The 14,779-nt window shown below is 36.8% G+C and overlaps 1 protein-coding gene across 1 annotated transcript in view; it reads right to left on the bottom strand.

The window, feature by feature from the left end:
• Positions 1-8,614, bottom strand: part of LOC100376574 (uncharacterized) — a 90,266-nt gene extending 81,652 nt beyond the window's left edge. The window contains exons 1-3 of the mRNA XM_085500292.1: positions 8,426-8,614; positions 8,186-8,286; positions 7,925-7,983 (exon numbers count right to left, since the gene is read on the bottom strand). Of these exons, the coding sequence (XP_085356418.1) occupies positions 7,925-7,983; positions 8,186-8,286; positions 8,426-8,590 (325 nt within the window). The 5' untranslated portion in view covers positions 8,591-8,614. The remainder of the gene's footprint in view (positions 1-7,924; positions 7,984-8,185; positions 8,287-8,425) is intronic.
• Between the last annotated feature and the right edge of the window lie 6,165 nt (positions 8,615-14,779).

Below are 14,779 nucleotides of genomic sequence, written 5' to 3'. Positions count from 1 at the left end.
ATTTCTATGTGTTTTCTGAATCCTAATTGTTGATACCGTTTCAAAACAGAGGGTGTGTCATCGCCTGTGACCATAAATAAACAATTGTTCATGGTCTTGGCATGTAGATCTCGAAACAATCACATACCTTTTCGTACACAAGCACTACTGAAGACAAAAAAACAATGAGTTTTCTTTGTAATATACAGTAGGCGTACCATATCAGCGTTTCTCTCTCTGCATCCAAATATCATTCACCATGGAATGTTTCATAAAGATGAGGTGCTAACAGATTCCGTATTGCTTGAGTGGTGACACAAGATTTTAAAGTTCTCACCTGTCCAGCATAAACTTTGTGTAATTGACAACATTTTGTCATGTTCTACAACGTTAATTGAGATTGTACTTGCCTTGTTTTAATTTAAAGGGCTGATCTGACCACGCTTTGAGTAAGAGTGAGCACGTACTTCATTCATGTATACTCCTTAAGTAGTAACACATTATTAGTATTAGCGGTTTTTATGCCTATCGAGTGTTTCTACGCATTTGTATTATACATTCACCGTAGGAAGGCTTAGGCACGTTTGTTATTGTGGTGATACTGTTAAGATATTTTGATTGACTGCTGCCAAATAGAGAATTACTTATGATTGTCGGTTATACATGTAGTATTTGACAATTTTGATGCAACAAGTTTGGATGGTTACCACAATCTTGGCATAATGAGCAATTTGAAAGGAGCGACTTGCACTAATTGTAAAATACCTGAGGTTAACCAATTAAATTCCCAGCATAGGTAGCGCTAAGATGCATTTCTTTGTAACTGACATTTCACTGAACTGGGGCATGCCCTCTCACTTGGGGTTAACATATCTAGGTAACAAGAAATAGCTTCACTTAGTGGAAACCACCAAAGTCTAATAAGAGTATTGACTGGAAATCATTTGTAATGAATACCATGACCACCTGCAAGTGCACCTTTTATAAGATTATACACTTGAGTACAGGGATGGCATAAAACCATTGTGTGTATGCATAGAGACAGGAGGAGTGTCATCACCAGGCAATCAGAGCTTTTCTCAGCCATCTTGGTTAGTCAGAAATTGATACTAACATGGCAACTCTATGCTAGCTGTGGTGGAGGGGTTTCCCTTATTGTTTTTTAAAATGATACATTGGTTGTCTATTAAATGATTGGTATCACAACAAGGAGGATTCACATAGAAGGGGTATGGTATTGGGGGGGAATTGGGGGGGTTATAATTGCTGGGGCTGTATCATAAAGTGCCACAGTTGCTCCCTACTAGGGTTATGGTCGATATGGGTCCCATGCAACATACAGACAATGCTTGTAAATGACATTGTTTGTTTACATGAAAAGTTACACTGTGTAGCTTTAATTCTCAAGCCATTCTTATTATGGTACATACAAGGTAATAATAGCATCGTCAGAAAAAACATTAGATTCTGTTTTGATTTAGCAGCTCCAGAGACTGTGCACTCAGAATATCTACCGTTGGAACAATGTACAAATCATCCATGTATATGCTACATGTTTAGTATACCAAATCACCACGAGTCCAGATCTGGTAGAGTCTGGTTCATTGATATTCAATCCCGGATACAGAAAAAGTCCACAGATTGGCTGACCAACAAAATTAATTTACCAACTATGTAAAAATTTTCAGGCTTCAAGGAATGCCTCATACATACATAGGGAGTAATTCAATCTCAGCTAATCTGTGAAAGACTTTACCAGTGTATAGAAATAAATCTCGCCTGAATTAACACAAACTGAATTTAAGAAAAATCTATGCACGGTCACGATCATGATAACATGCGTTGAAAATTAGATTCTAGGTACCTGCGGTATACACGGCAAGTTTAATTTGGCAGATGCAGAGACCATATTCTAGCAAGACACCGACTGATGTTCGGGTCAAGAAAGAAAGGATTACGAAGAGTGTTTTATTGCTACAGACAAGTACCTGTTCAGCTTGAGGCAGTCTATTGTAAGCTAAAACAGAATTCACACCCAGAGAAAAATAAACATGTTTACATAGAGGTTGATCACAAACATCATGCAATGCTGAGTTTACATCAGAATAAAACTACTTGCCTTGAGAGAAAATCTATAAAACAAGTGTAAATCACTGAAGTTGAAAGAATCCACACACAGTCTGACTGCACCTGATTCTTTCAACTTTATTTCACATTTTGTCATCTGTGCTCTAAGATAATGAAGATTTCTTTAACAACCATTACTTGGGTACAAGGACAATTCAATATTTCTGTTCTTTGCATTATAATCATATTATTGTTATGTCTTGTTTATCAGCCATCATCATCAAGTACTGTAAAATCTGTATTAGAAGCCACATCCCTCACAGAAGTTGCACCTATTCTTTTTGAGCAATTAAGAAGCAAAAATTCACAATTCCTCGTGTGTAGATAATCCAATTTTTAATACAGATTTTACAGTAATAGATAATTTTCCAACAATAAAGTGTGGCTATTTCGAGCTAGGGATTTTTGAGATAAATTCTTGAAAAAAAAAATAAAAAATAAAAAAAACACTCACCTTATTAATAAGATAATGATTTTTTTGTCAATCCAGCCTACAACAAAAGTTGGTTCTACACGCAATTTCAATCCAAATAAAAATGCAATATTCGTTTCACTTACACAAGTTTATGTCAATACAAGACATACTTGAATAATTATTGTACTTTGTAACAAGTGCGAGGCCTGGATTTCACAATATGTAAATTACCGTAGCAACCACCAGTTTGCACATGTTATTTGGTATTACATGCTACGTCCTCTACTTGGCGTTTGAGGTTGCATGCCACTAGGCATTTTCAACAGACAAATTTACTGAAAGTATGCTGAAGTTATTGTTAGTAAACTTTTTTTTTTTTTTTTGCAAAAAAATATATTCTGTATCAGTAGATGCTGCAGATATATTAAAATTAGATTTTAAAATTAAATTCCCCAATGATTGACCACCATATTAAGTTCACAGCAAGTTCATGTTTTTAGTACTACATTTATGGATACATCAACTTCTAAGTTCGTTAAATAAAATATAACATTAACTCTTTCACGTAGCTTTAATTTTGTTACTTTTTTAATAAACACCATAGGAGAAAAAATTTACAGCATTATTACGATCTTCAAGGTCAACAACAACAACAACAACAAAACCATCACTGGTAACAATATAAAATTGCTCGCATAATCAAGAAACGTCTTCACACACGCAAGTAAACCTATACTGGTGAACCTTGCCAATACACATCATTTTGAGAAGTAAACCAATACAATAGACTGTTCAAATTCAATAGCAAAGGTGTCAAATCCATTATATTCAATTCACGCTTTCATGCTGCTTCTTATCCAGGGTAAAAGACAGCTGTATTTCGATAATAAATGCTCAATTGTTGCCTTTTCAGCAAAACTGGAATTGGCAAAGAAAGAAAACAGTATTGTGGATGAACAATATACCACGTTGTAGCACAATACAGGTGTTATTTACACTGAAGATGGTGAACTGAACATAAAATATATCCAAACTGGCAGTTTGTACATGCAAGTGACAGCAGGCGCCATGCGAGTCAGCACATTGTACAGTTATTTGGAACTATGGATAAAGTATGCGGCCAGCAGTCAGTCAGAGAAGAGACACAATGTCTCAGATTTGATAACAAACTATCAATAGGATTCTATCAACTAGGAATGCAGACTTTTGGCACCACCACTTTTAGACTTACTAGGCATATAGCAGTACATATGACAGGAGCAGATTCAATGACATTACTGCCATTACTGTCAAAATTCCTGCTTCAAGCCATGTTAGATGCTTAAATATTCAAAAGAATGAATTTAATAAAGAACAGAACATTTTATTGCATGTATCTAATATATACATTGTTGTAGCATGCACATTATAATCCAATTTTCAAAACAGTATACTGATTTGTTGACTTTTTTCAGATAGTGATCACTTATTTTTTTGTTGTAAATTGTAAATAACTTCAGGTATTTCAACAAGCATGTTTTCGTCTCAAGTACTGCACCTCCATCTCAACCAAACTGTGAATTCTTGGCCACCTAATACGCACCTCACAAACATAGTTGCAACACAAACAGGAGAGAAAAGCCATAATAAAGCCGCAGTGAACCGTTTTTTTGGTCATCAAAAATATTAAAAAATCCTGTTCTACTTATAAATATGTACTAAGCTAATCTAAATAGCTGTGGAATGTGCAACAGGAAGTAAACAGACAAGGTTACCGACATGCGAGAGCACGCTAATAAAAGAATATATTGACTCCACACTCACACAGGTATTTCTCTCAATTGGTTGTGACTTTTAATTCCACAATCACTAAAGCAAAAATGATAAGGCAACAACACCACCCCCACCACCACCCTGACACGCACACCCCTGTACCCACCTACCCACCACCCATACTCATACTCTCACCCCCTTCTCAATCAATCAGTCTATAAGATCTCTAGATCTGTTAAATCATGGAATCCATAATTATTCTAATATTTGACATGCTCTTAGTGGCAGGACGTATGAAGTTTACCACTTCCGAGATGACTGCAAAGGTGAGCCCAGGCACTGAACTTCTGGTCAACTCTGATGCGATTACCTCATTGACCTCACACAAATTATGTACCTCACAAGGGTGCACATGTTAAAGGAGATTAAGTTAGAAGCTTACTCATGAATGCAAATACCCAGAATTTATTTTTTTACAATAAATTGAACTTCCAGGCATTATAAGGATATTGACTTAAAAAAAGTTGAGGGGTCACCAGCTTAATTTTCGAGAAAATTGTGGTTTTGATTTAGTGGATAGTGGTTATTTTGACAGTATTAACACTTTTACCATAGGTTCCTATGACAGATATTATGCAATATCTCAAAATGTAGCCTGGTGACATAGACTGAAAAAAAATATATTGTTAATGATGGAGTACTCATTGTTGTCCTAAATTATTTCCACAAATCTGGGTTTTAAAAAATGTCAAAAAACACAGTTTAGAATGAGTTTCTTAAAATATTTCACTGTGACAAATAAAAGAATGCCATAGGACAATAGCTTTATGATTTTACATAATAGACCAATAAACACTCATGCGATTCACTTTCTCAAAAAATACGAGTATGCTTTTACCTTAAACAATTTAGCATACATAAAGTGTTTTTAGAATGCTGAAAAACAGACTGTATGTTTTTACAAATAATATTGAAAACTAAGAGGTAGGCTTCAAAGTAGGATCGATTCAGAGATGACAAACTTAACAAATTAATATAAAATTAACTAAAACAATATTTAAGATTTATAAAAAGTCTGAAGTGTCCCAATTGATGAAGTTATGTCTAACATAAGAACGTAAGATACATGCAAGGCTACCCATCAGGGAGTACAGCCAATTTCCCACATTGCAATTCACATCCATCAGGATGTCAATAATATAAATGACCAACTGTTGATTCAAATCCAATCAATGACTCATATCAAAACTGATTTAGGAATTTCATGAAACTTTGCCAAGTTGAAAGTTCAAAGAAAAAAAAATTATACAGTTTACATGTTTAATGTATTTTGATCTGCGCAATTCAATACGGGTATCACAAAGTCACTGTTTCCATAGAAACCAGCCTGTGTTATTCAATGATTAACTTTTCACTCAGTGAAATTTCAGGAATTTGAAGTGCTTAATTAAGGGCCACCATAGAATCACCACTGTATTGAATTGCGATGATGCAATGTTATGTTTCTATGTACCGTATATAGATTTCTGCTCAAAGTAATCTCTAACATGACCTTATATTGTTTTTGGTGAGAAACATACATTGAAAATCTATAATAATATTTTGATATTAAAAATCATGAAATTCAGTATTTTGAGAATAAAAACCCAAATAAAATTTATTTTAGGCATGACATTGTGCTGGTGTCTATGAACAGATTTGACAGACTAGACAATATTATTCCAGCCCACCAGCTTTAATACACAATTCTAAATCAATGTTAAATGTACAATTTTGACATTTTCGAAAAATAGAGGAGTGTGCGAAGGAAACAACTCATTTTGGGTTGTATCAGAATTTCAAAAACCAACCAAACACAGTTTTTAGTTGTAATGACTATGGCGCTTTAAACTGAATTGTCAGTGAATTTTTTGTTTTTTATATAAAATATTTTTAATGTTTTATACAGTTGAAAGTAAATTGACCATTAATGGTGCACTGCAGTAACTGCAAAGACTCATGGGTAATGGGAGATAACAGCTTTTATAGCCAGGGAAAGCATATTTTTTGGTGTTCCATAGTAATACATATTGATGTATACATATTTCCATGAAAAACATTCACACCTTCATGAAATTCACTGTACAGAACTAATTGACAAAATATTGTGTACCTCATCCATCCTGAGAAGAGATCCTGCTCATCAAACATAGACTAATACAGTAATAAACTTGTTAACCAACAATGCCAAAATCAGTAAGCAAATCTACAGAAAGTGGTTACACTGATTCAGCATATAGCAGGAAGACGATTTAGGCAGATTTACACACTGGGAGTAGCACTAGACTCCAATGTCATAACTGCTCCACCTGACACCAAGTTCAACATTAAAAACATGGAGACATATTTCACATGTAAACTCAGTCAACACCTTTCAGCATATTCTATGTCTCCCTTGATAAATAGCCTTTTCAAGACTGGAATGCGACGGTCATTTACAATACATAACGGACAATGGATAACTCTAATGCTAGTGACAAATTTCAGCACTTAAACCAATTTGATTCTGGTATGCACAACACTTAAATTGGGTTCAAATAAAATTTGTCCCTAAGGTATAAAAGGTCAGAATACAAACTATACTTCAACTGAACGCTAAAAACAGCCTATCAAAAATAAACTGTTGCCTAGAAAAAGGTTTGAAATTTTTTTTATATAGCTAGGAAATTAATTAATTTTGATACTTTTGAAGTAAAATGAAACTAACAACACTAGAAAGCATAAATACAATATATGCATCACGGCAAAATAAAACTTTACAGCCTCACTAAATATGTTGTGTGTGTGGATTTACCAGGAATATTTCTCAGAACAACGTGACCCCTATATAAGCATGCCTGCGATGCAGACTGTTTAACAACTTCGCACAGACCGACTCACGAACAGACCAACCCTGATCCATTGTCCTAGCTATTTTTAGATCCAACTTTCACCTGCACTGAAACAATGCGATTTTAACATTCCTTATATACCACTAATCTATTTACTGGGGCACTCAAGTGTCACTGTTGTTTTCTTTACATGAACACAGCCCACGCATAGTTTCTAAGTTTAATTTTTCCCCTATACTCACACAAAGGTATGACATAACAGCAAACAAGCATCATGTGTTATAGCATGGATGAGGGAGTAGCCGGGAATTATCTGACAATCCTTCCACACATCACTGATTTTGTTGAAACACATGACAGCACGCAAACAAAAGCAGAGGGCGAAAACAGGACAGAGCTCAGCACATACACAGGGCAAATGACCTTGCATTCAACAGAGCAGTCTGGTGTTGAATGCTGGGATACAAGTTTCAGAACTGCAACTGTATTAGCCAATGAATCACATATGTTCGAGTATAACTAGAATGATATACAAGTGTAAACATCTTTTAAACTTTGTTAATCCTCCACACTTTAATTTGAACACCAAATTTGAATACTACATCTGATTTGGTTTTAATAACAACCTGTCAAACCTCCATCTTGAGCGTGAGAACTATAAAGAGCAAAGGTGGGCTATACCTACAACCTTCCAAGACCGGACACACAAACACGATCCATGTGTGTATCCATAGAAACTTACTTGTAATAAATAAAAATAGAAAATTGTGAAGACACTCACCAATGCAGGCATGTACTCGAACCGAAAGCTGTGTCCGCAGAATCATCGTCGGCTTTCGACTGCCAAAACAGAAGAACATGTCCGAGTCAGCTCAACAACAACAACCACAGTTTATAAAACAATTAATAATTATATACATGAATTATCCATAGCATATATCGTCAATGGACATATCAAATGACGAGCCTGCTATGAATATATATTAAAATATAAATGATTATATGAATGTCAATCATCAAAATCAATGCAATGGGTACTCACACTGTGTTGAAACCTTCGAGCTCGTCCCGTTGTTCTTCAAGCGACGATTCGAGGTCCATATAGGTTCCATTGTGTGACAGTTGAAGGGTACAATCGTCGAGCTGTGGAAATTATCAAAACACGAGAATCGAGTCATCAAAGTGAACGGACCAGAGTCGAAACACGAGTTTTGCATTAAAACAACACAACTCGCATACTATCATTCAATAACCGGTGTCAACAACATCGACAATTACAAACCTGGTGTGGCGCACGCAGTAATTTGTGGACCTCCCCGATTTGGTCGATCAAAGGGACATATTCATTGAACATAAACGTCGGCGGACGGGTAGGTTCGGGGAAATTCGTGCTAGAAAACGGATCAGTATCATCCAGGTACTGTACTCGACACGTAAGGTACGCCATTTTGACTCCCTTCTGGTGAGCTGGTCGCACCATCACAGGTATAGTAGCTTTGTACACCTCCGCCCTAATTAGCATACATACTTTGCATCTTTTCGGCGTTGCGAGGTTTAATCAGCAAGGATCGAAAGAACAAACACACCAAACAAAAGTTAGAAATCTATGATTCACGCGTGGTGGGTATTTTTGAGCTGTGGCAACTCAGAGATTTCACAATCATTGTTGTTTTGCGGCTGTGCGTATGAATAATAATGATGCTGCGCAGTAATAAGGCAAGTTAGAACTTTGAGCTTATGAGACCTGTCAGATTCTGAAAAAAACGGGAGTCGTTGCGCTTTTATTTTTATTTTGTATTGTTTTGTTTTTGTTTTGTTTTTGTGGCAGCGGGTATTCGATAGAGCGACCAACATGCTATAAGAACGATGTTTATTCGACACTTCCGGAAGACAACTTGTTCAAAGTATCGTGCAGTACATGACAATAGCGATGTTCTGAAGAATTATGAAAGCCGATATTGATTTTGTTTATTTTCGCGTTTTGAAAGGAAAACCACACTATGCAATCTAGTAATACTATGCAAAAATTCTTTTTCGATAAATCACAATGCCAAGTTTTGTTTTTATTTCAATTCAACGCAAAATGAGTCATATGATGTAGTTGAAGACGCGTGGTTGTTCCCTGGATACACACAGTATACGAATATCACGTTAGTTAGTATACGCTGTTGATGGACGATTGAGGCGTAGTTCCGGGGCGAAACATTAGTTTTGCGAAGTGGGCGAGAGTTGGTAGGCAGTGACCAAATGAACCTATCACCCACTCGGGCCGTCACGCAATGCTTACCCTACCTATGTACTTCGAGCATAAACCACAAAATAAATTTTCTAGCCAAAAAACACATTATCAAAGCAACAGTCTTATATTTCTTGGTGTAAAATTCAGTTTGGCGCCTAGATGTTCGTGCCGTATCTATAACACTGTTCCTTTTACAATAGAAAAGAGCTAATACGACGGCGCTTCACAGCCAGAACGATTTTATTGGTATTATTGTTTAAAATTGTCGACCACAAATGAATAGACACTTAGTTACTAGTATATAAATTGAGAGAATTGAGTGTGCAAATGAAATCCGCACCGTAGTTTTGCCAATACACGGTTCAATACGTTTATAGCATGCTATTCGTGTGCGAGTTTACGAGACTATTTTTCACTGAATGAAGGTCGGTGAATGTTATTTTATTATGCGTACCATTCACACACTCCAACACACTTGAATCGCCGTTAAATATTAATAGATTGAAGTACAGTCAATACATGGAGCTATGGCCAGTCTATATGTGTACCAAGTGTGTGTATCTCTACTCTCGTCAGGCCAAGTTTTAATGGGTTTCAGAAATTAGCTTTCTTGGAATAAAAAAAAATGATTTGGGTTGGAATTGCATATTATAGTTGTGACTCTCGCCGCTGTGATTAAACTTATAGCTTACGAACAAATAATAAGTTTAGTAGACGGACGTATATGACGTCATCGATCAATTCGTATCGACTGCTAAGTATCTGATGCAAAACGCATATATTACGGATAACAAAAACACCCGCAATCGGGTTTCAATCACTTATCTTTACAATATGCTGCCAATGTGATACGTTACAAGACCGGATGGCTCCTCTACGCGTACAGTTGGAGCCGGTCTACATAGCTTGAAATGAATTGACGTACATGGCGTCTTGTATACGGCAGATCTAAAGCGATAAACGTCGCGGTCAAAATTGGACTAAGTTTAGTCGCGCACGGGGCATAAACTTGACGCTACTTCAATCAATTCATGACATACCTTGAATAATTCAAAATTGTTCATTTTCCGTTCTAAGACGGCGAAGATGCGTTACTTGCACTTACGGTTGAACAATAATCAAGAGAGTAATACAAGAAGACCATCATATTCCGCCATCTTTATTATGATTGTTCGTATTGGTGGGAGGAGGTGCATGGTATTATTGAAAGTGGGTATAGTCGGCTTATAGCAATGTAATTCAGAACTGAGAATAGGTAAATGGTCAATGAACTTGCGGCGTCCCAATGATGTTTTGACTATTTCAGTCTTAGAGTACTTCAATGGTGCTTCTTGCGATGGGTTGTAGCAATTTCTTGCTAAAGGAGAGAGTAGGTGAACAATACCATGATTGTGGGATCATTTTGGAGTTTTTAAAAGAGATTTCAGTATTGTTAGTATGAGGTGTGAATATATAACAAGTAAAAAGGAGGAGGGGATCTAGGCTTACGTGGATAAGAGAGATATCAAAGACAGAGCTTTTTTGCACCACTTTTAAATTTAAATATTGATGAATTACAAATACATGTACTTAGTCAAGACAAATAACTATTGAAAAGACGTGGTAAACTATGAACTGAGTTTAATGCAAATGTTACTATTCTTCCAAGTTCATGAAACGGTCGTGCGTCGAGTCTTTTTATTCGTTTAGATGTATGAAGGCTAAAGCAAGGCCGACAGTCAAAATGCGCATTTACGTACTTCATAGAATCGAAATACCTGCGCCTGTCAACAATTTTCCATAAGACAGATGCGCATTGCAGTTTAGTTCTTACACTAGAGACTAATATCGCCGATAACACGGTTGTATGCAACCTTTTACCATGTCATTTTAACATGCCAAGCAGCCTTCTGATTTGTGATACAATATTGTACAAGTCAGCACCCAGATCGTATGTTAATCCTCAGACTAGTAGGTTAATCAGATCGTGTGCCGATGACTTCATTAAAAGACAAGATGAATGGTCTATCTGCAATAATGCTCCATGATATGTATGCATCTTAATGAGTTAACATGACCATATAGATGGTTATTGAATATGTTGATCAAATAGTGAGCGTAATGTCTTCAATAAAGCAATGGTTTAATGTCTATATTTGCAATAGTTCTTCAGATATGATGTTTATGCATTTTAATGAGGCCACGTGACAGTCTTCACTATAACATTGTGCAAATATTGTTATCTTCAATAGTGTTGCTGATATGACTCCGTGCGAATTGATGTTGGTAAGTACTAACCCCCCACCACCACTACCACCACCGGCCACGTGCTAGGATAATAAGGGGGAAGTTTCAAGGGTTCACGCACAGTCTTATTTTGCCTTAGTGTTCCCATGGCTGTGGGCAACCGAAGCAGCCTGACGTTTGAATGGGAACATTGTACCTATATTCACTTTACTACCATTGTACAGGTATTATTAATTCAAAATTGTCACTTCAAAACATATCAAGCATGGCATTTAATAGTAGACGCAAGCTACGGATCTAAAATTGTCTTTGTGAACACCGCCCCCTGTAGTCGATACTTGGGAATCTGGTTTTATTGTAGGCGATACAACATGATCTACGATTGCAGCTATTACAATGTCATTATTTCATTTTCCCGACATTGGTGGTCTTCATCGTATTAGTTTCTAGTTAAACATCACAACTACTCACAATATTGTGTCACGGGTCAGACGAAATGGCTAACAAATTTGGACAAACAAAAGCACGGAAGTGTGTCCACTTAGCTAGACCACCCCCGACGCGTGCTTGCCTGTGCGGGGCATTCCCTCAACGCATTACATCGTAGATATTGACAATATATATCTATAGACCAGGGTGATGTAAGATCATTGGTATAATTTGGCAATTACGAAAAAATCCAACCCATATGTCAGTATTAACCATTGTATAGAATAAGAATATATTCATTCATGAACTTCAATTTGATATATACACATCGCATGCAAACAATAGCATAACATCCAGGGCTCAATCATATATATGCTAAAGAAAACATTTCATAACAATGTCTTAAAGTTTTTTTGTTTTGTTTGTCAAAATATAGAGTGGGCGAAAGACGACATGGTACATTTCCTGTTCAGGCTATGCGTTTGCACTCTTTTCACAGCAACTCAATATCTAAAACTAACCCCAAGCGACCAATTAGTGGAATATGGTTACTAAGGATAGACTTCTTATTTGGTTTTTAAAAAATGAGAATAAACTGGTTTAATGTTACGATGTTTCGTGCTGTCGGGGTATCAGACTGCAGGAGTTTGCAGGAGGAAAAAGAACGGTGACAAGGCCATGCGTGTCTGCCTTACAGTGCCATGGCGAAGATTCTAAAATTAAATGATAACCGTGTTCACAATAGCCTACCGCCGCATGCGATTGAAGCCACCGCGACTTTAAGGTCTATTTTAAAACGAAACCTAACGCCGTGTGGTCGGGATGTGATTTACTTTTCGGGGAACGTTTTTTTTTAGAATTCTATGAAGCTCAGACTAATGAAAGCAACTGTGGTTTTATTATCTATTTGACACTTGTGGGTAGGTAATTATTGATAAATAACTCGAAATTAGGTGTATACATGCGTAAAATATTTCCGGCTGTATGCATGCCCCAAATATATATTGAGGGCAATGGTGATTTCAAGTTCGTTTCCGGGCTGTAATATTTATGACCATCCTTATAATAAAGTTTGTTAAGACATTATTTTATGATTTTCAAACTTTAAACTTTTAAATTTTTGCAGAAAATGGTCCATCAAAAACTTCATCATTCATGTTTGTTTTCCCCGGGGGATTTAACAGAATCGTGCATAATTACAAACGTAAGAGGCTAACATGAGCTATGCAGTGTAATATTTCCCCCATATGTTTTACATTGAATACGTAGCAGTGGCGGCGGCATCGGGGGCAGAGGGGCGGTCGCCCACCCGAAAAAAATGTTGGGGTGCCCCATCCCCCACCCCACCACACCCAATCAAGCTGAAACCCTTTGTGTCAGCAAAATTTGCATCTCAAAATGCAGGAAATAGCGTTTCAGAGGGTCTAGATTTCAGATCTCACCCCTTGGTGCCGCCGCCTCAGCTAATTACGTTAATAAATTACCCCTGAATAGGAATACTAAATAATATTAAAAGTAATCGTTATTGATATCGCATCTATATAAAGGATTATATTGTTGTCAGTACAAACAAGTTGATATGTGTCCGCTTAAACTTCAAAGTGAGGATTCATTTCGAGGCCTTTAACCGTCGTGATTGCCCGGGCCGGAATAGCGGTGCTAACACAAAACCCCTTGAACATTGTCAAGATGGAGCTAAACAGTTTTTTTTTTTAGCTCAATGGTCGAAGATACAAGCACGTGCAGTCGACGACAGTGCTCGGCTGGATGTATCACAGCTGTACTGGAATGCGTTAAAGTTATTCGCTTTACATCACTGAGATGACAGAGTGATAAGTCACACAAATGTAAAATAGAAAAATACGTGACGTTGGAGATGATGATACGGGACCCGTCGCTACAGCTGCCGGTGATCATGATCCCCTGGCGTCGTCTTAAACTTTAGCGAATTGTACAATCTCCCACCACATATCCGCAATTAAACCAAAATAAACAATCAAATCAGACTCACTATTCTATGATCTATATGATTTTTTTGACAAGCTTTCCACATAAAGCAACCATGAGGAATTTTTTTATCGGCGCCAGGCGCGAATAATGATCGCGTACGTGTATAAATAGTCAAATAGGGCATAATTAAGCCGAATAGCGATCTGTTGTTCCAACCAAAAGACCCGGGGTTAACAACCAATCATGAAATATTTGATGAAATACTAGTATATGGTCGTTTCCTTCTAATTCCATCGTAACTAAATGGCTGAAAAAAAGAAAAACATTTCAGCAGTCATCGCCTAGTGGTATTCAACACCAGTATCGGTAAACATGTGTTATGTCAGCTTCTCCCTGAACACACCCACATTGAGAAATAACGATTGACATTTAGAAACTCGTGTGAAAAGTTGGATTTAGAGAAATAATGAGTACAAAAGATGTGCCATTCCGTGTTTCGACTCTCTGAAAGCGGACATGGTTTGCTGGTAACACCAGGCACATTCCTGTCAATCTGCTCTCGGAGTGTCCATGAACAGTGTCCAAAATCATTTCGCTAAGAAGGTATGCCAGGCGAAGAATGCCCCAGTATTTGTACAGCGCCCTCACCGGTGAGACGGTCAATTAAATACTTGAATATAGCTTATAATTATTCAGTATTTATGTGTATTGCTAATATTTTAATATTATTATATACATTACTAATAACAGTGTATGATACATAACGGCCACATATCGTTTTCATTTTGATTA

This window comes from Saccoglossus kowalevskii, chromosome 6 (assembly GCF_978046115.1).
Source record: "Saccoglossus kowalevskii chromosome 6, keSacKowa6.1, whole genome shotgun sequence".
NCBI classification, from domain to species: domain Eukaryota; kingdom Metazoa; phylum Hemichordata; class Enteropneusta; family Harrimaniidae; genus Saccoglossus; species Saccoglossus kowalevskii.
This window is presented reverse-complemented; position numbering and strand designations above follow the sequence as displayed.